Source organism: Arvicola amphibius, chromosome 6, assembly GCF_903992535.2.
Source record: "Arvicola amphibius chromosome 6, mArvAmp1.2, whole genome shotgun sequence".
Lineage (NCBI taxonomy): Eukaryota > Metazoa > Chordata > Mammalia > Rodentia > Cricetidae > Arvicola > Arvicola amphibius.
In genome coordinates, this window is record NC_052052.2 from 75,717,301 (window position 1) to 75,738,747 (window position 21,447).

The following is a 21,447-nucleotide window of genomic DNA, read 5'->3' on the forward strand; positions in this document are numbered from 1 at the left end:
TATCTCGTTTCAGTGGCTTCTATTGATTTTTTTCGATATTTTTTGTTCTTGTTATTTTTTTATGTGTATGTGTGTTTTGCCTACATATGTACCATGGGCATGCTTGGTGTCTACAGATGCCAGAAGAGGGCATTGGATTTCCTTGAACTGGAGTTACAGACAGGTACAAACTGTTCTTTGGGTGCTAGGATTTGAACCTGGGTCCTGTGGAAAAACAGACACTCTTAATTGCTATGCCATCTCTTCAGTAGCTGTTACTTTTATATTATGCATATGTGTAAATGCCAGGCATGTGGGTATCCATAGAGATCAAAAGAGGGTATTGGATCTTCTGGAATTGGACTTACAGGTGAATGGCAGCCGCCTGATGTCAGTGTTAGGAACTGAACTCAGGTCCTCTGGAAGACCAGTAAGAGTTCTTAGCCACTGAGCCATGTCTGCAGCCTTCCTTCCCACTGTCTTTTATTGTTCACATTGTATTTGTTGTTCAAATGAACTCTTGCAGAAAGAAGACGTGAAGTGCAGCTTCATAAAGTGCAGTGGGGTAGGAGGCCCCAGCACCACACCGCACTCCTCCCTTGACTGCTTGCACAGGGCTCAGTGAAACTCTGTGCTGCCCAGGCTACAACCACATCTCATGCTGATTCTGGAAATTGTCCTTGTGTCACTGAATGCCTATACCTCATTAAGATTTTGAAGAAATTGCCTTTGTATATTTAAAAGTAACCACCGAGCACGTTGACAAGCTTGCTCACAGCAAAACCTGATAAGGTTGAAATTTGATGGATGAGAACCTTCTCATTCTCCATCTGGCTAGAGATAAAACAGACTCACAGGATGGAGAAGTATGAGGGCCTGGCTTTTCATTTCTAACGCGATGTTAAGATTTGGGGGATATTTCAGTTTTCAAATAATCCACTTTTAAAACCACCCCACCTGCTCTGAGAGAGTCCTGATACGCAAAGGCAGCTCTCATCTAAGTGTTGGCCCAGAGTGCACCTACAAATCTCAAAGGAAAATTCCCCATTAGTACAGAAATTCAGAATGCCAAGAGGCAGCATCCTTGCAAGTCTTGGATTGGTATTCACTAGGAAGCAGGGTGAAACTGGTGTAAGATTAAGGTTTCCAAACTTCCACCCAATCCTGTGCTTGTGGCAAATAAAGCAGCTGCACCCTGGGGGCACTGAAGATTCCTTGGAATTTTTGCTTTTTGCATTAAAAGCAAATACAAGTTTCTGCGCTCCTTCTCATACACGCTGAATCAGTTTTGGGAAATGCCCAGGAACGTCTGGTTATATGATTCCTGTAGTCAGCCAAGGTTTGTGGTTCTTCCTCCTACGGCTTCTTGGGCTCAGACTAATAAACCAGTACCATGAGCCAGCTGTGGTATTGCACACCCACAATCCCTGGGCTTGGAGAGGCAGGAAAATCGGGAGTTCATGGTTTTCTTTGCTTCATAGTGAGTTTGAGGCTAGCCTGGGATCCATGAGACCCTGTTTCAGCAGACCAAAACAACTCATCAGTGTTGTGAAAAAAACATACAATAGACTATCTTTCATTACTATTGCTTGCATCACTTATTAGCAAATACTAATTGTACACATTCCTGGGATTCACCAAGACATTTCCATATATACATACATTATGTATGGATCATGTCTATTCCTTCTTATCATCATGTTCTGTCTAGTTCTGTACTTCCTTTCCTGTTCTGAGGTATTCCTTTTTGCTCTCAGGTTACTTTATATTTGTTTGTTTGTACATATGGCATGAACACAATGACTATTTTTCTCTATGTGGCTTATTTTCCATGATGTGATATCCTACTATTCCATGACAGACTTTTATTCTTTATGGTAGAATAGCCCTCCATCTCCATTTTGTGTGACGCACTCATCTGGTGATGGGCACTTAGGCTGCTTCCATATCTTAGCTGGTGTGAGAAATGACCTAGCAAACTTACGCTAGCAGATATAGGAAACACAACTATAAGCACCAGGGAAACCATGATTGTCAATCACGCAGACCTCATCTCTTCAATGGAAGGAAATGATGATGCTTATAGTCTCCTGGAAAGCCCAAATGATGTTTTCAATCAACCTAGTGATCCTTTAATATTCTAATGTTAGCCTCTCTCTGTGTCCCCCAGTATCATGATTTTGACTCTCAGTGAATAGAACAGATTCCTTTGAAAGAGACCCTACGTATTTTGCATTGTCCAGCAATAGGATCTATTTTTATGCTTATCACTGATGGTTCCTCTAGCCCTCACGTTTTCAATGTTCCTAATGCTGTGACCCTTTAATACAGTTCTTTATGTTGCGGTGACCCCCCAAACAAAATTATTTTGTTGCTACTTTATAACCATAATTTTTCTACTGTTATGAATTATAATGTAAATATCTAATATGCTGGATATCTAATACGCCACCCCGCAAAGGGATTATGACCCACAGGTTGAGAACTGTCTGCTGCTCTAGGCCCTAGCTCTGAACTCTGTTTATCAGCCAATAGAATTCATTCTTATTGTAAAGGTCACAGTGCTTTGCTACTTTGCAAAGGAGTTTCTATGTAGCCAGCCCTGAAGCTTTGTTCCCCTGGATCATTTTCCTGCTCACAGTGAGACTTAGGGAGGGGCGTGGCAGGACACAGACAAACAGATGCTGACATGGACATGGTCTCTTTTGTGTGTGACTTTATTTCTCTAGGAATGGGATCGGATCACAGCATAGATTTCAGGAATATTTATTATCTTTTTCTTTGTTTTTTGACAGTAGTCATGCAAACTGGCATGAGATGTTATCTCATCAAATTCTTTTTCCTTAAGATTTACTTTATTTGTAATTATGAGAGTATGTTTGATCTCTGTATAGGTATGTCCATATGAGTGCAGTGCCCGTGGAAGACAGAAGACTTTCAATCCTGTCCTAGTTAGGGTTTCTGTTGCTGTGACAAAAGACCATGACCAAAACTGAGGTGGGTGTGGAAAAGGTTTATTTAGCTTACATTTCAGCATTGCTGTTCAGTTCATCACTGTAGGAAGTCAGGACAAGAACTCAAACAAGTCAGGATCCCAGAGGTGGGAGCTGATATAGAGATCATGAAGGGGAACTGCTTACTGACATGCTTCCCATGGCTTGCTCAGCTCACCTTCTTATGGAACCCAGGACCCAGGGATGGAACCACCCACCACAGGCTGGCCCCTTCCCCATTGATTTCTAAATGAGAAAACGCCTTACAGCTGGATCTCATAGAGGCATTTCCTCAGCTGAGGCTCCTTTCTCTGATGACTCTAGCTTGTGCCAAGTTGACGCACAAAACCAGCCAGTACAAATCCCTTGGAGCCAGAGTTCCAGGCAGTTGTGCACTGCTTCATGTGGGCACTGGGACCTGAACTTGGGTTTTTCTTCTGCAAGATTTTGAGGTGCATCTCTTTAGGTTTTTTTAAACCTGTTTTTGGTCTAGGCTTTTGTTGCCATATGCTTCTCTTTGCTTGTACAGCTTTTTCTGTGTTCCTTAGCTTTTGGTGTATTTTGTTTCCATTTTCACCTGTTTTTAAATTCCACTACCCTTTAATTTTCTTTTTTCTTTTGACTTTCTCAGTTACCTGCTGTTTGTTTAACAGTGTATTGTTTAGTTTTCACGGAAGAGTGTGTGTGCCATTCAAGTGTGTCAGCTTGTGGAGGCCAGAAGAGGCCTCAGATCCCCCTGTGCTGGAGTTATAGGCTGTTGGGTTCTTTTTCACTTAGATAATTTCTTAAGTGTTGGTTTCTAGGTATCCCTTCTCTGTGTATTCCACAATCCCATTACGACAGGAGAAGATACAGGAAACAATTATTTTTCATTTGTTAAGACTAATTTTCTACTTTAATGTATAGTCTCTTCTCGGGAAAGAACCATGTGTGTTTTGTAAATGTTTTATAGACTGATCTGTAAATATCTGTTAAGCCCATTTATCTACTACATAGGTTAACTCTGGTGTTTTTTTTTTTTTATTGTTAGATAGTCTGTCTATTAGGAAGAATATGGAATTCACCCCTGTTGTTTTAGAGCTATATCTTGTAGTAGGTGTAATGTTTTATAAATTCAGGTGCTCTAATCCTGGTTGTCTATACATTTCTAATTTGTTAAGTATACTTTAAAAACATTTTAATATTATTATTTGTGTATATGTGTTGGTGTTTGTGTGTGTGAAACTGTATGTGTGTGTGTGTCTGTGTGCATGCATGTGTGTGCTTGTGTGTTGTCTATCTGCCATATATATGGTGGATCCTTACAAACAGATGTTGTCTAATGATCACAAGCTCCATTAGATTTTTCTGGTTTTCAAAAGTCTTTGCTTTCCTTTCTGACAGACAGCCTCGCTTGGTATGATAGTCTTGGCTGACAGTTACATTCTTCAGCACTTGGAATACATCAGTCCACACCCTTTGCAGATTTCTGGGGAGAAACTTGCTGTTAGTTTAATAGGCTTGCCCTTAAATGTGACATGATATTTTTCTCTTGCAAACTTTAAGACTTTTTTTTTTGTCCCATGTGTGTTAAGGGTCTGTTTTTTGTTTTGTTTTGTTTTTGTTGGTCATCTTTATGTTTGGGTCCTGTAGGGTTATTGAATCTGGGTGTCCATGTTTTCTCCACTATTAGGAAATTTGTTTTGTTTTTGTTTTCTTGTCTCTCATTGAATAGTTTTTCTATGCCCTTTCCATTTGTGCTCTTCCGTGTTAGGAAAGCCAGTGAAATAGACATCGACCTCCTGACAGTGCTCAGAACTCCCATGCTGCTTCACACTTACTCATTCCTGCCTGCATGTGATATTTTAAGACCTGTCTTCAAGTTCCAGGGCTCTTTCTGTTGCTTGATCTATAGGTTAAGGCTTTTCATTAAATTCTTAAATAAATCTGATTTATTGATATTTTTGAAAAATTCTCATTCATTCTTTTTTAGCATTTCCCATTCATATTGTGTATTGTTTTCCTGATTTTTAATTATTGACCTGTATGTTTTTGAAGCTCATTGACATTTTTTAAAGAAAAATAGTGTGTGTGTGTGTGTGTGTGTGTGTGTGTGTGTGTGTGTGTGTGTGTTATGCTCATAGGATGCAATGTCCCTAGATGCCAGAAGTGACAGATCTCCCTGAAACCGGAGTTACATGTTTTTATGAGCCCTGTGAAATGGGTGATGGGAACAAAATTTGGGTCCCCTAGAAGAGGAGTGTGCCCTATTAACTGCATAGCCCTTTAACTGATGGTAAAACCTTCTTTTGAATTATTAGAAATTTTATTCATTTCGATAGCTTCAAAGTTTATTTTAAGATTTATAATTGATTTATAAATTTATAAGAGGTTTAAGATATTGGATTGGGTGAGGTTTTTTGACAGAGAAATAGAATTTAGTATACTTCAATTTAGTAACATGATTTTAAATCCTGATACTTAACGTTTCTTAGCTCCTTGGACTCCAGATAGGGAGGGTGATTGCATCCAGGAGTGCTTTGTGACAGAGGTGGCACCATGATTGGACCTTGGAAAGTGGCATGCTGCCTCCATTGAGTTTTTGGGACTTATGTGTGCTATATTCTCATATGGAAGGCCCTGGTTGCAGACAGGCCAAGCACCTGGGAAGTGTCTGAATGAAATGGCGGGTGACAGGGCTAGTTTGAGATAAGCTGAGGCTAAACTGTTGCTCCCTGGAAGAGCCAGGGATGGGCTGCTTCCTTTTGAGTTTTTGAATGCAGTTTCTGTCTCCATGTGGCTCGGTGAAGACATAGGGTTGGCAAATGGCCACAGTTGCCCTTGTGAGAGTGATGTTCTGAAGGAGGCATGTGAAGGAGATGCCCTGAGAGGAAAGTCTGAGCTCCTCCTAATTGTGCCCTGGACCCTTCCTTCGTCTGGTCCTTTCCATGGGAGAGTTGCTCAGTAGATTTGTGATGAGAATATTTATGGGGCCATCATTCTTAACTGGAGGGAGGTATGGTGCCCTAAGGCAAGATTCCTCTGCTTTGCAATTCAGACCTAGGAGGCCCAGCTTTGTTGGGAGGACTGAAGCCACCATTTCCTCATGAATCTTCTCTGTTGTTCCTGGATTCCTAAGAAAGAGTATTCATTTGGTTCATGCAGTTGGACATGTCCCTGCCCCTCCCCAAGTAGTGACAGCAACAACAAAGAACTCAAAATTCTTTCTGTCAAGTGCGACTCCAGATAAGTGATGTCACAGGATTGTACTTTGACTCTCACTCTGTTGTGCTTTCATCTGTCCAGGGCCTAGATGAGCTCAGGGATGCAGTGGTGGTCAGCAGGGCAGGATTCACGTCCAGGCTCTCGCTCTTGTCTCTCAAGTACTACACTAAGAGAGAAGAGATTTGTTGCACCTCAGCCTCAGCCTTCATGCTGGGCACTCATCCTGCCTTCTTTTGTTTAACCTCAAAGCCCAAAGAAGCTACCTTATCATCCCCGTTCTGGGAAGGCAGCCACTCATGTCCATGGTCACATAACTAGTCAGCAGTTGAGCCATGAATCAAGGCGAAGTCTGTCTATTTACACAGCCCTGGAATATGGAAGGAGGTTTGAGGGAACTACCCAAGGTCACCAATTTTCAGTTCTGATTGTTTTGCTTCAGCAAGGCATGCCGTCTCCATGCCTCCCCGAAACATTTATTATAACTCTGTGGGTTGTGAGAGCATGAGTCAGTTGGCTGTCTTTGTGTTGCCATGGCAGCTGTTCTTCCTCAAGGCCATCTTAACACACATCCTCCTATAGCCTCCAGGCTCTTTGCTTTAAGCCTTTTCCCATTGCTGACCATATGAGTAGATAGATCCTGTTCCTGCCCCATCCTTTTGGAGAAAGCCTCTTACATTTAGCTGTGCAGACATTATTAAATTGACTTGTGATACTGGAAGTATTGCCTAATGAAAGTCCAAGGTGTAGAGTGCTTTAATACTTTGCATCTTCACAGTTGATGTTGAGACCACAGAATTTGGGTCACACTGGCCTGGTTTTCAATTTCAAGATTAGAAATTATATAAATCTTTGTCCTTCTCTCTGTCTGTATGAGCATTGCTTATCTTTCTGGGAAATAAGACTAATGATCCTTACCATGTATATAAAGTCAGCAGTATCTCACATCACAGTTTCCTTGGCCCATGGTTGTAGCTGGTGCTCAGAAAATGGTGTGTCCCATAACTGATGTAGTCATACTAAGGGAAAGGGCTTGTCTTCTTGGGATTCTTGAGTTTGATTCATGCCTTGATGATACTGTGGGTCATATACCTCATGATGCTTATTCTCTCTACCCCCTACTTCTGCCTCTCTTTATTTCTTTCATAGTACACCAAGGGCTATGTGAGGCCTTAGGTTTCTCCCCCTAATCTTGAAGGGTGACACTTTGTAGAATTATGGAACAGACCATTTTCATGTCTTAGCTTTGTTTGGGGGACATGTGGCAGAACATGGTGTACTCTAGTAACCTTTATCATATGTTCTCTTAGATAGTTCAATTATAACTCTTAAAGCAAATGATAAAGGAGAGTAGAATAAATGATTATGGGACATAAATACTAGAACAGTGTTTCTCAACCTGTGGGTCATAACCCCTCTGGGTATCAAACGACCCTTTCACAGGGCTTATATAACAGATGTCCTGCATATCAGATATTTACATTTTGATTCATAACAGCAGAAAAATACGGTTATGAAGTAGCAGTGAAATAATTTTATGTTTGGAGGTCACCACAACATGAGGAGCTGCATTAAAGGGTCACAGCTTTAGTAAGGTTAAGAACCACTGTATTAGAACTTGAATCATCCTCAAAATATGGGTCTAAGTGTTTGTTTAAAGAAAAGAGCTGAACATAGCAATTAGTGTAAATAGGCTTATAGTATCACACAAATACAGAATGCACACAACATGAAATATGAACATTTAAACAGTTGGAATACCATTTTTATCAAATAGACAGCAAAACAAACATAATCCCGAAATCTGGTCCTGGAATAATCTCTTCAATGAATGGAGGTAGATAATTGTCATTGTGGAAATGCAAACTATCACCACAGCAACATATCACCTTGAAGCTGTTAGCGTGGTTATTACCAAAAAGTCGAAAGAGAATGAGAGTAAAATTGAAGCTTTATCTCATACCTTATTAAAATGAACTCAAAACTGGATGTAAACACAGCAGTTAAAGTTTGCGACAGTTGTTCTGGGCAGTGTTTTCTTCTTCTTTTAAAATGATATGACCTTGACAGTATAGGCTATAAAACAAAGGCTTTCACAGAGCAAATGAAACAATTTAACAGAGGGAAGAGACAGCCGGTAACTGGAGAGAAAGTATATATAAGCTATAGATCTTACAGGCAGTTGATTAGTATCCATAATATTTAAGAAATCTAAACAACATAACTGCAAGAAAACTAAATGAGCCAAGGACTTGATTAGACTTCTCAGATGAAACCATACAAATAGTTACTTTATGAAAAAAATGTTCTCAGTTATTGTGGAAATAAACGCAAATTCCAACCACAACAGCATATCACATATCACCTTGAAGCTCTGAGAATGGTTATTACAGAAGACGAAAGATTCAAATGCTGGGGAGGATGCAGAGGAAGGGGACTCCTGTGCACTGTTGGTGGGGATGTAAATTAGTGGAATTGTTTTAAGCCCAGTAAGAAGGTTCCTCAGAAAATGAAACTAGAATTATCTTATGATTCAGTAATTGCCCTTTTGTGTATACATGCAAAAGGATTGAAGTCAGTATGCTACAGAAATATCTCCACTTCCATTTCTTGTTCACTGCGGCACTGTTGACAGCAGTCAAGAATGGAAGCAACCTAAGTGTTCAACACCTGCTGTATGGAAAAGAAAAATGCACACCCAGCATACACATACACACATATACACAAGCATGCACACACAGACACCAGGAATTTTATTCAGCTATAAAGTGAAGCTGTCATTTATACCAACATGAGTGGACCTGGGATCTAAAGAAGCTAATCCCTGGAAGTCAAGAGTAGAGTGGTACTTTCTGGTCTGTGGTGGGGTTTGTGGGGGATATGGTGAGATGTTGACCAAAGGGACAGAGTTTCGAACAAGAGGGATCTATTTTCCAGATGTATTGTTGGTATGATGAATATATGTTTAAAACTTTAACATTGCTAAAAGGACAAATTTTGAATGTCACTAAAAGAGATATTTAAATGACAAACATGTTATTAGCTTGATATACTTGTTCTACAGTGTTTACATCAAAACATGCCATTTTATCCACAAATGTGGTTATTTACCAATTAAAAGTAAAATATTAAAACAGTATTCACATCTAAAACAAAATTCTAAAGAAACACATTCTTCCTAAGGTAGTGTGCAGATTTACTCTGTGTGTGTGGTTTAAGTATGTGTTTATGTGGGCCTGTACATATGTGTACCATTGTATGTGCTAAAGGTCAGAGGTTGATGTCAGGCATCTTCCTTTGTCGCTCTCTACCTGTGAGATAAGGTTTGTCACTGAACCTGGAACCCACTGCTTCTGCCAGGCTGGCCAGTGAACTCTAGGGATATTCTTGTCTCTGTGCCTCCTCCCCCAGCTCTGGGGCTGTAGACTGCCCATGTCTAGATTTTTGCAGATGGTAGTAATCAAATTCAAGTCTTTATGCCTTCTCTCTTGCTCCGTTGTAGTGTTAAAGAGGTATGTTAACGTGGCTATTTTAATATAAGATCTTAAACTTCTTTGAATTATTTTGTGTGTGTGTGTTTGTGTGTGTGTGTGTGTGTGTGTGTTTGTGTATGTGAGTGGTCCTTCAAAGTGGTTTGGTGGATAGGTTTAATTAAGTGGATTGAGATCATTGCATTATTAAAAAAAAAGGAAAAGTAAAAAGCCCCAGATGTGTGCTTTTGTGTAGGTATGAACTGAGAGGGTTTGGAACCAGCTACCAGCTGGGTATTGTTCCTTAGTCAAGGTGATTACACCATGACCCAGCCATGACTAGCTCAGTAGAGGCCTGAGTCTCACTAGTTCACCATGGTTCTGATAAAGACCACAAACTGAGACTACTCAGGTACTACCTAGGAAGAGACCATACAAAAAAGGATTTGTAATGTTCCAACCTTTGTAGATAGGATCACCTATGAGTACACACCCATCACTTTTCACTAGGACACCCCTAGACAAATGTCAGCCAATCGGGGGGGCTAAATCTTAGAAACCTGTCACCCCACACCCTGCTAATGTAACTTTTCTGGTTTTTGCCTTTAAGTAATGCACTCTAGAAGGGCAGGGTACCTATTCTTGCTACTGCTACACCAGTTGCTTTGACGAGGTTCCTGCTGGCTTATATTGTGCACACTATACACCTTGCTTTTGTTTCGGTGAGTTGGTCTCCCTGGTGTTTTTTAGGGCTCCCTACAGACTAGGCACAACACAAGTAAATTAGTTTCGTTTAGCCTCTTTCCTTGCTTATAAAATGGTAGCAGGGCTAGAGTGTACCTCATTGGTAGAGCACTGTAAGACCTCAGATTCCATTTTCTGTCTTTACTGATTTATTCATTATTTTATACATTATTTATTTACTCACGAAATACTTGGATATTTTGTTGTATGATGTTTTGGTTATCAATTGCTGTATAACAGATCACCCCAAAGTTGGTGTCTAAAATGACAAATTTATATTTCATTTTCCAGCCAAGGATTTGGGCGAGGCTCATCAGAATGGTTTTGTGCTCTTTGTGCCTCTCGATTGTACTGATTTAGTGGGTGGGCTGCTTTGGAGATCAAATGACTCTTATGGAGTACCTTGATGGAGATGGGTGGAAAATTAAGCTGAGGTTATCAACTGGAGTACTTGCCTTTGGCCTCTCCAGCATAGGAAAATTAGTATGTCCATGCCTCTTAGATATAGTATTTACAGGCCTCCCAAAGAGTGCCCAAGGAGACAGGAATTAGAAACTTTCAGACCTGGACCAGAAATGGTGCATGTTCTGTAGATTGCAATGGTCACTACATTCCTGAGCTTTAAAATGTGGAGAGAAACAAATTCCCTATCTCTTCATGGGGGAAAGTCAGAGTGTTTATGACTCTCTTTAATACAGTAATTTCTATGTGTATGGTGCCACTACAGGGGATAGAGTTGCAGCAGTAACGAAAACATGATCGGCTCTTGGAGGACTGAGAAAGTTCACAGAAAATAGGTGTACTATATTAACAAGTGCTATGGGGAGAGATAATAGAGGAGGGAGCGTGCAGGAGGAGGTGGCTGGAGGGAGGTTGTGAAAACTGGAGTGAGGTGACAGACCGGCAGGAGGTGAAGGGCAGCTCTGAACTGCAGGCCTTGGGTACAGCAAGCATGAAGGTCATGACTTGAGTACATACTTACAATGTAGAAGCCTGGCCAGGACAGTCAGTTGCCAGAACAGAATGAGTGCAGCCAGCGGAGAGCTTTGAGGTAGCCAGGATTCAGCTGGAGTCAGGTTGGGCTCAAAGCTCATCATCATGCTTTTGTTTCTGAGGCAAGGTCTCACTAGGGAGCCCTGCCTGACTTGGGACTCAACTGTGTAGACCAGGATGGCTTCAAACTCAGAATTCGGCATGCCTCTACCTCCAGAGTGCTGGGATTAAAGACATGCAATACCATACCTCCATCAATGATGGAGGAGTGTCTATGTGTTACTTTCATTGATTAATTAAAAAAAAAACTGCCTTGGCCCTTTAAGAGGACAGAAAATTAGGTAGGCGGAGTAGACAGAACAGAATTGTGGGAGAAAGGAAGCAGAGTTGGGCAGACACTTCAGGCAGTCGCCATAGTGAGTTGCCATGCCTCTCCTCTCCGAGATGGATGCAGGTTAAGATCTATCCTGGTAGGCAACCACCTCGTGGTGCTACACTGATTACTAAATATGGGTTAAAGCAAAATGTGAGAATTAGATAATAAGAGGCTGAAACAAATGGGCCAGGCAGTGTTTAAAAGAATACAGTTTCCGTGTAATTATTTTGGGTAAAGCTAGCCGGGTGGCAGGACGCAGCCCCGCCGCTCCATCTACACATCATAAATTTTGAAGATAAAATAGATTAACTAAGGCAATGCCTGGAACATGGTCTGGGTCATGGTAAGTGCTTGCCCCCAATACCTTGTGGTCCATTGACCCTATATGTGGGAGCATTCCAGTCCCGCCTTGTTGCATTGCCTACTTCTAAATCACAGCTGCTTCCCTTGACACTGGTGTGTGTACATTCTGATCAGAAGCAGCAACAGGATCCCAAGGGGAAAATTTAATAAAGTCCTGTTGTTGGACAGGTGAATCCTGCCTCTTCTGTAACAGCTTTAGGAAGGTAGATGGACTTTGCCCTTGTAGATATTCTGATGTGGAAGAATTGAGTTTGTACTTTGTAATTTGTAAGTTCACACCTTGGGTAATTATTTTTTAATTTTTAATTTTCTTTTTTATGTATATGAGTAATTTGCATGCATGTATGTCTATACATTACTTACATGGGTTGTGCCCACAGATGCAGAAGAAGGCATCGGCTCTCTGGGTGTTGGAGTTGCAAATCCCTGTAAGATGCCATGTGGTGCTGAAAAGTCAAACCCAATCCTCTAGAGGTGCAGTTGGTGATTTAACTCCTGCATCTTCTCTCTCTAGGCCCCTTGTAGATGATTCTTAAAAGAACAGCTTTTGTTTGAACTGCTCTTGAAAGCATTGTTATTCATAACTAGCAAGAACAACTTGCAAGTGGGAAAGAAGTATAGTTCTATACAGACATGGTTGGCCATCAAGAAGTTGCAAACTTAAACACTTATGAAGAAGCCTTTCCAATCAGGAAACATCTTTCCTATTAGGAAGCATCTTGGAAACTAATATTGACAGGGATGGGAGGGAAGAAAGCGTAAGGCTTTCTTGCGTTTTTTTTTGGCTGTTTGTTGTTTGGTTTTTGTCACTGCCTATTTGGAAGAATCCTCACAATATACATACCCTTTGACCTAGAAATTCCTCTCAGGGTTTTTCCTGAAAAATCTAAAGCCTAAAGATACCCACAGCAATAAAAAGCAGTAAACTATAATAACATGTTTTGTAGAGGCTCAGATAGTTGCAGAACACACGCAATAAATTTTGTTGTATTTGTTAAAATTGCTAAATGAGAAGATTATGTAGGATTGTTTTGTCTTTTGTTTTTGTTTTTGGAGACAGGGTTGTAGAGGGAAGGAGCAGCGGGCTGTGTTCCTGCCACCCGACTAGCTTTACACACAAAATAATTACACAGAAACTGTATTCTTTTAAACACTGCCTGGCCCATTAGTTTCAGCCTCTTATTGGCTAACTCTCCCATCTTGACTAACCCATATTTAGTAATCTGTGTAGCACCAGGAAGTGGTATCTTACCGGGAAGGATCATAGCCTGCATCCATCTTGGAGAGGAGAGCTATGGCGTCTGCCTGAGGCATCTGCCTGACTCGCTTTCTTTCTCCCACAATTTTGTTCTGTCTACTCCGCCTACCTAATTTTCTGTCCTATTAAATGGCCAAGGCAGTTTCTTTATTAACCAATGAAAGTAACACATAGACAGATGACCCTCCTCCATCACAGGGTCTTGCTCTGTAGACCTACCTCACCTGGAATTTTCTCTGAAGACTAGTCTGGCCTGGTTTGAGGCATCATACTAGCTTTTTTTTTCAAATTGTTCTTTTTATGTCTTTATTTAGTTGCTGTATGTTCTTTGTAAGTCATAGTATAGCAGAATAAATAAAAATGGGAAAAAGTTGAAACCAAAGTTAAAATAATGTAGAAGCTTATTGCAGTTGGAGAAGGTCCAAAAGAAGCAATCACAACTCAAACGTGGCTTAAGTTGTTGGCAGGACTAGCTCATTGGTTATTATTCCCTTACTGTTGCTTTAGCATTACAGCTGGCTCTGTGTCTGGATTCTGCATTTGTCCTTTTAACTAAGCTTGAATGGAAAATTGTGTCTGTGTTGAACATGTAGAGTCTTCTGGCCATTATTCTCTCATAATATTTTGTAACAGCTGTGTACAGCATTTGCAGTGTTCTAATTGGAGAATGTGGGCATTTTCTATACAACTATTATACTGTTAAAGGAAGGACTTGGGTGTTACTTTTGGTATCCTTTGGGGTTCTGGAACTAATTGCCCAGAGACATTAAGGGACAGTTTTGTTTATAGAATTAAAAACAAAGATCTGACCAAAAAAATCTTTAACTCCACTTCAGAATTGGATTTTGGTTTACTGTTCAGAGTCCATGATATTTGTGATCTTATTCTGGATTAAGGACCCAAGATGAAGATTGCCTTATCTTTTTCCCTTGTGGGGAGCCAGAATTTAATTTAAAAATATTTTTGTTTCTTCCCAATATTTGAGTCTCTGATTTTGTGATTGTTTACAAAATGGTGATTATGTGTTTTCATTATTTCTTATTTTATAGCTTAATATCCTTGTAAAAATATACTTGTTTCTTCTTTTCTAGCTGTTTGTCCATACAGGAAAAATTAAACACAAAAATAACAAAAGGAGTTCTATAGACACCCCAAAAGGCGTTTATTTCATATTTCAGGTACAGCAGCTTATCACGGTACAGATTTAGTCTTTCTGGAAGTCCGAAGTTTGAGACATGGTTCACCAGGTCCAGGTGGAGGCTGTTCTTATGGGTTGGATTCCTCTTAAAGCTGTAGATTCTGGAGGCTGACTGATTTCTGGACCAGTGACCCCTTTCCATCTTCAGTGCTATCCATGGTTGCTAGAGACATCTTCTGCCATCCCTTCCATCTCCAAGGGCCCTTGTACTTATATTGGAGCCACCTTGATAACCCAGGATGACATGTGCCCTTTAAAGTCATATGATAAACAGCTTGATTTCATCTGTTAACATTTATTCATTTTTGCCATTTAGGGATTGAAGCAGAAACATCTCTGAGGAGCAATTATTCTGCTTAGTAGAGCAACCAAAAGTTTTTTGGTTTTTTTGTTTTGCTTTTTAAAGTAGTATGAATTCACAGATTTTCGCACCCTTGCCATGCATGTGTGCATGTTAGGGATTGAACTCAAGGCTTTGTATGTACTAAGCTTCTTCCACTAAGCTATATCCTCAGAACTAAATGTGGATTTTTGATGTATTTGAATTACTTGCTCATCCTTATAAAAATTCTATTTTCTCCCCTCAATAGTAGGAAAGCGTATTCTGGTTGGTTCCCTTGGATGTGCTTATTGTTGTCTTTGGTCCCTTCCTTCCTCTTGAGTATGAAAAGATGTCTGGAGTCATCTTGTATGCTCCTATCTCAAGTCTGCCATTAGTCATTCTTTCTTGTGGGATAAGCTTCCTTAGTGCTCCACAGCTACCTGAAGCACTGTTAAATGGAGAGCCATGGGTCTGCCTTTCCAGAGGTCTGCAGCATTAGTGTCAGAGTGTAGGTGATTCTGTTTTAGGTACTAATCTTTGGGATCACAGAAAAAAACACATGTTTTTGGTGGGAAATGGTCTAGAAGAACACAGTGTGGATGGCAGCAGGGCATTGATGCTGGCCCTTCTCAGTGGAAGGAAGGAAACAGCAAAGTGTAAGTGCATGTGGATACCTCAGATTCAGGTTTAGAGTGAGTCTAACTTTGTTTGCATTTCTTTTCTAGTGTGTTGAAAGTCCTGGATCTAATGACATTAATAACTCTTCATTTAATAAATACATACTATGTATGTACGTGTACTTTAGAATACCATTATTAGTATTATTGTTTATGATACACTTACTTCAAGCAGTTTAATGTTTTGTGTTCCCCTTTGCCTGTGGAGATACACCTCAGTGAGGGTATTCTCATCAGTCCACTCTCAGGTTACTGAAACAGTTTCTATTTGCTCAACCTGTCAAAGTTAGGTAAAGTCAGACTCATTGTGACTTTGTTTGCTGTATTTTCAGTTTTAAGGGAACTTTAAAGGAGATAATTGTGTAAAATTTTAAATGGTCACATCTGTAAAACTCGTTCTGTCTTTTCTTTTTTTTTCTATCCAGCTCTCTGTCTTACAGGCAACCATTTAGTTTGTGTTATGGTGAAATATATGGCAGTATGTTTTCCTTTCTCATTTTTCCTGGCTCTCCTTCCTCAGCATCTACATTAATTCATTCTGGAGATTACTCTGGGACATCTTCAGAGAGACCTCGTTTCTTTTTCCATGCAGCATAAGTGTTCTGTAATGAGATTGCCCCACAGCGTATTCCTCTTGGTGCACGCCTGGGTTCTTTGCAGTCTGCTTTTCCAGATAGTCAGTGTCACAGAATCAACCTCATAAGCACCTGCTGCAAGGTAGTAACAATCTTACTTTGTATTGTTTTATTTTCTTGTCTTTTACAAAACTTCCTACCAATTTTTTTTGTGTGTTTTTGCAAGTTCTTTATGACCACTGTGAAGGCCTTTCCTGGTTGATTACTTGTATTGTAGAATCTCAGTGAAAAAAGTAAAAAAGGATTTTAGAATCTCAGGGACAAGGTAAAAATCTCCTGGAAGCCCCTGTTATCCCTCTGTTTAGGTGTCCTCTCAGAGTGCTCCCTCAGTTGGATAAGCATGGAGGAAATAACCAGCACTGTATTATACACACAGCTTGATTATATTGTTGTCTTTACTTGTAATTGTGTTTTTAAAAAATATTTTTTCTCTACTATTTTCTTTTATTTTTTTCTTTGTTTCAGGCTGTTTGGCTTTCTGGTTTTTCAGCATTATAAATAATACCATATGTATAAAGACTTTTTAAAATTTGTGATGTTCTGAAAATTGGTTTTTGTAAAACTCTAAACGAGAAAGAAGCCTGTGTTTGTTAAAAACAGTGATCAGCTTGTTCTCATCATAAATTGAGAAGTGAAGTCGGTAAGAGATTGTCATCTTGAACTCTTTAGCAAGTAAATTCCATTTTTCTTTTTCTTGTGGTAGGACCTTAGAAATGAAGTTGAAAAACTAAGGAATGAAGTGAATGGGAGAGAGAAGGTAGTGGAGAAGCATTACAGGAGTCTGCCGAGCAAAAGCAGTACAAAGCTCCACACTGCAGAGGAAGTGCTTGGGTGTCTAACAGAAAGTGGAAGTCCAAAGAATCTGCTGCTGCAGGTAGGATGCCATGTTTTCCTTTTCACGTGTCAGTCACTTTTCAGTGCAGTAGCTTATTCTAAACTCTCGCAAGGACTCTTTCTTTGAGACAGAGTCTCCTGTAACTCTGGCTAGTCTCAGACTCACTTTGAGGCTGGGGTGACTGAGCCTCTGACTGTCCTGTCCCCACCTTTGGTGCACTGGGATATGAGGTGTATCCCACCACTGGCACCTTAACGGAGTTCACCGCTGTCTGTGGTACTTAGAGCTTCCCTTATGTTTGTCATGTTCTTCGGCTGGTAGGAAGGGAAATGCTTACCCAGGTCACATGATAAATCCAATACCCTAGCTGGATTTGCTCCTGTGCCCAGCCTGCTCAGTGAAGGCAAGTACTTGGGCAGTCGTCCTTCACTTCTTTGCCCATTTCCTCTCCTGTTTAGTCTTGGAATTCCCTTCTTATTTGATCAATATATTGAATTTCTGAGATTCAACCCAGGTAACAGTGGTTGATTAAATCCAGGTATTTAATATCACTACCTACTACTGATACTTCATTGAAACCAGAGTGTAGAGGCGGGCAAGTGTATGTCCACAGGGCTATGTAGGAGAACTGTACAAAAGAAGCTAGGAGTTAACAAAATTGTTGATGTTACATGTGTTTGGATGAGTGGGGCCTGCACAAGGATTAGTTTCATCACTGTGGCACATAATAGAGAAAGCAAGCAAGGATAAAGCTGACTTAAGCTATAGCTCAAGAAAGACTCAGCAGACATACGATGTGGCCAATGCCTTTGAAACAGATTTAACTGAGATTTGAGGCAGGTGTAGGTGACCTTCTTCCTCTCCAGCAAGAGATCTCTGGAGAATGTAAAGCAGAGGAGAGACTCACAGAGCAGAAATGGCAGTGGAGGGTGAGTGAATTGTACAGACCCCAGCCAGGGAGAGACACCTCCTCAAGGAGAAAAGGGTGAAAGATTGTGGAAGCTGACGGTTCTTACAGCTGGTTTTCACCTGCCCATCTCCTAGGAAGTCTACTTTGTTCTGTCCATTCCCACACTCACTGAGTTTCTGAGCACTTTAATATTTGAAAGGTGAGTGGCCTAAGTTCATCAAAAGGGAGAAAATGTTGAAGAGGCAAGTCAAAGGCTTAAGAGAATGAAGGTACATAGAAATTGGGACACGTGGCTCATGCCTATAATCCTAGCACTTGGAAGGCTGGGACAGGAGGGTCATGAGTGTGAGGACAGCCTGGGCTATAGAATGAGACCTTACCTAAAGGGAATGGGGAAGAGTTTTTAGTAGAAATGCAACAATGAAAATTATATAGCTTTTTAAACCTACAAAAATCTGACAACAGAACCATATAAAATAGGAAGTAAGATTGGGATCCATGGGGATGACTCAATGGGCATAAGTACTTGTCATAGAAGTCTGATGACCTGAGGTGATTCCCAGAACCCACATAGAGATGGAAGGAGAGAACTTACTCCATATAGCTGTTCTCTGACCTCCACTAGTGCTATAGCACACATGCTGTGATACTCACACTCAGACACACACACAAACACACACACACACCACACACACACAGAGACAGAGAGAGAGATAGAGAGAGAATGAGAATAAAGATCAGAATCTAATACAAATAAATATATCTAGAAAAGAAGAATGGCCTATTAGAAATTCAATATATGATTGCTGACTTAAACATTTTCAGAACTAGAGTTAGAAAGTTGAAGATAAAAGTTGTGTAAGTCTTCCACAAAACATAATTAAACAAGAAGATAGGGAAAAGCTAAAGATAAGAAAATTAGAGGCATGGTTCAAGAGTTCCAAAATATGACTAACTGAAACTCCAGGAAGCAAAGCAGGTGAAGCAGGTCCAGGTATCAGGAGCCATGTCCCAGAATGGAAGGACAGCTGTCCCTGCACAAGGGATAAAGGAAGACCCATAGGCTGAGGTGAGGCACTGTGATATTTCAGAGCATGGTGATTAAGAAAGGATCTGAAGGGATCCAGAGAGGGGAGCAACATAGACCGTGCAGGAAGAACTGGGACTCAGAGTGACATCAGAACTCCCAACAGCTGCTTTAAACACTGACGATATGGGGGTGATGCTTTCAGACTTTAAGGAGAAATGATTTCCAAACTAGCATTCTCTCTTCAGCTAGTCTGTCGGCCAGTGAGAGAGCCGAGCAAGGTATTTTTCAGATATGTGGTGTCTTAAGGTGTCTTGCATGCACTCTTCAGGAATTTCTTGGCAGAAGAGCCATATAGACAATGGAATTAACACAGGAGCGATAAAGGATCCAGAAAATAGTGGTTTCCCCAGGATGTGCTGAAGGGAACTCCAGAGTGACAGCTGAGCTAAGTGTAGAGTCCAGTTTTGGGTCTTTGAGGGAGGATGTCATCTGGCACTCTTCTGGGAAACTAGCGGAACTGATCTATTACTGATGTATTTACCCCTATTGGGAGGGATTTAATTTTTTTCTTAGAATTTGGAGAAAATTTGCAGTTTATAATAATTTTATGAACTAAATAGGCATATAGAACAAACTAGTTATTAATTCCAAGAGTTCAGAGAACTGAATGTGACTAGCCGTGTGATCACGAATGCTGCATTGCTCAGCAGTGTTTGTGTGGCTATAATGTAATGCAAATATTGTTTCAACTAGTTATAATACAGTTGTTAGGAAAGGCCTTGAGATGCAGATGATTTGTAAAAGAACTAAACCCCAATACTCCTGATTGGAGCTAGTTGGTAAAGTTGAAATTTAAGAAATCAAGAACCACAAGAGTGAAAATGTCATGGCAACACCTGAAGGCAGTGCAGAAGTTGCGCCTAAGGAATTGCAACTTGGTTTTGCCTGTGAGTGAGCCTTTGAGGTGAGACCTGTTCCCTTGTTAAGCTTTCCAGTGTAGTTTGCTTGGTGAAAACATGAGGATAATGGAGGTGCACTTGTGTCAACACAATCCTAGGGAGGCAGTGTCGGCTGATTTTTAGTTCTTCCCATTATAGTTCAGTGGGCTCTTACAGAGCATTGCCCATTTCTTTCTTTGTGGGTACAGAATTCTTTCTAAATGATTGGCATGTTAAATTAATTCTGTTCCATGCTCAGGAGGTAGATGTGGATCTTATCCCTTGCTTTTCTTCAAAGAATGAACAAAACTCTGGCTTTTCTGGAATCACCAGGTTGGGAATAGATATTGTATTTGAACTTGGCCAGAGACCAGAGATGCAGTCTCTTAGGCCTGTTGTATTATTGGATTCAGGCTTCTAAGGGGCTAGGGAAGGGAACTGCACTGTGCGTCATGGAGAAAGAGCTTCATGTATGAGCACACCTTAATGCTTATTTGCAGTCCCAGCCTTTTTTGCCTTGTGTATGTCAGTGGTTTTGTGTTTATAGTTTCAGAGGAGACTAAGACTTTGTGGGATGTAAATATGTAAACTCTCTAATGACCTAGCATGTTTACTGTGTAAGAAATGGACCCAGGGTTCATGAAATGAGCAGGATAAACCTAGGGATGGTACCAGCTCATTGGAGCAGAGTACCATATCCACAAAAGGATAGTCACTGTGGTTAGTAAAGGCAGTTCATGGACAGCCACCATCCTCGATCACCTTGCTGGTATGCTGCTTGCTCTCACCCAGTAGTGGTATGCAGATGTTGCAGCACAGTTGTGTAGTTGCCTAACGTTTGCGGATGATGGAATTATTTAGGAGACATACGAATTCTATGGCAAAATAAGATATCTTCCTTTAAGGAGTTTAAGAACTATACACACATACATATTTGTATATATATGTATGTATGTATGTAGAGTATGTGTGTATGTGTGTGTGTGTGTATTGAATAAAAATTTTGTTATGATTAGTTTCATTTCCTTAGAAATCCAATGAAAAAGATTTGGAAGTAATACAACAGAACTGTTATTTAATGACTGCAGAGGAGCTCAAGTTTGGGAACAATGGCTTAGTAACAGAAAAGTGTTCTCAGCAGTCACCAGGCATCAAACTCATCTTCTCTAAGGCAAGCTTGACTGAATTTGGGTGTCCACATGTGAATGTATTCATGTTACTTTCTCAAATTTATCTGATGACTCCTTTAATAGTGCCATCTTACTGATAATTTAGCTTACAATGGGTGGGGTGGGAAGACTTTGTTTAGCCATTCTGCAAATTATTATCCTTGTCTGGCCATTCTGGTTTATTGTGCACCTGATACCAAGAATTTCTAGCTTTTCTTGGAGAGGAATCGTGTATCTGCTCCATCAAGGATCCTCTCTTGAGAAATGTTGGATTCTAAGCAGTAGGGAAGTTGTCCTGATGAAATTCTGGCTCTTCCTCATCTGGTCCCCATTGTTGGTCTTGTCTCCTTTGCTCT

The 21,447-nt window shown here is 40.5% G+C and overlaps 1 protein-coding gene across 9 annotated transcripts in view; it reads left to right on the top strand.

The window, feature by feature from the left end:
- The window catches only part of Cdk5rap2 (CDK5 regulatory subunit associated protein 2), a 183,163-nt gene that overhangs the window by 69,105 nt on the left and 92,611 nt on the right, over window positions 1-21,447 (top strand). For all 9 annotated transcript variants that reach the window (XM_038334749.1, XM_038334754.2, XM_038334753.1 and 6 more), the window contains one exon: window positions 16,913-17,083. In XM_038334749.1, coding sequence (XP_038190677.1) covers window positions 16,913-17,083 — 171 coding nt within the window. The remainder of the gene's footprint in view (window positions 1-16,912; window positions 17,084-21,447) is intronic.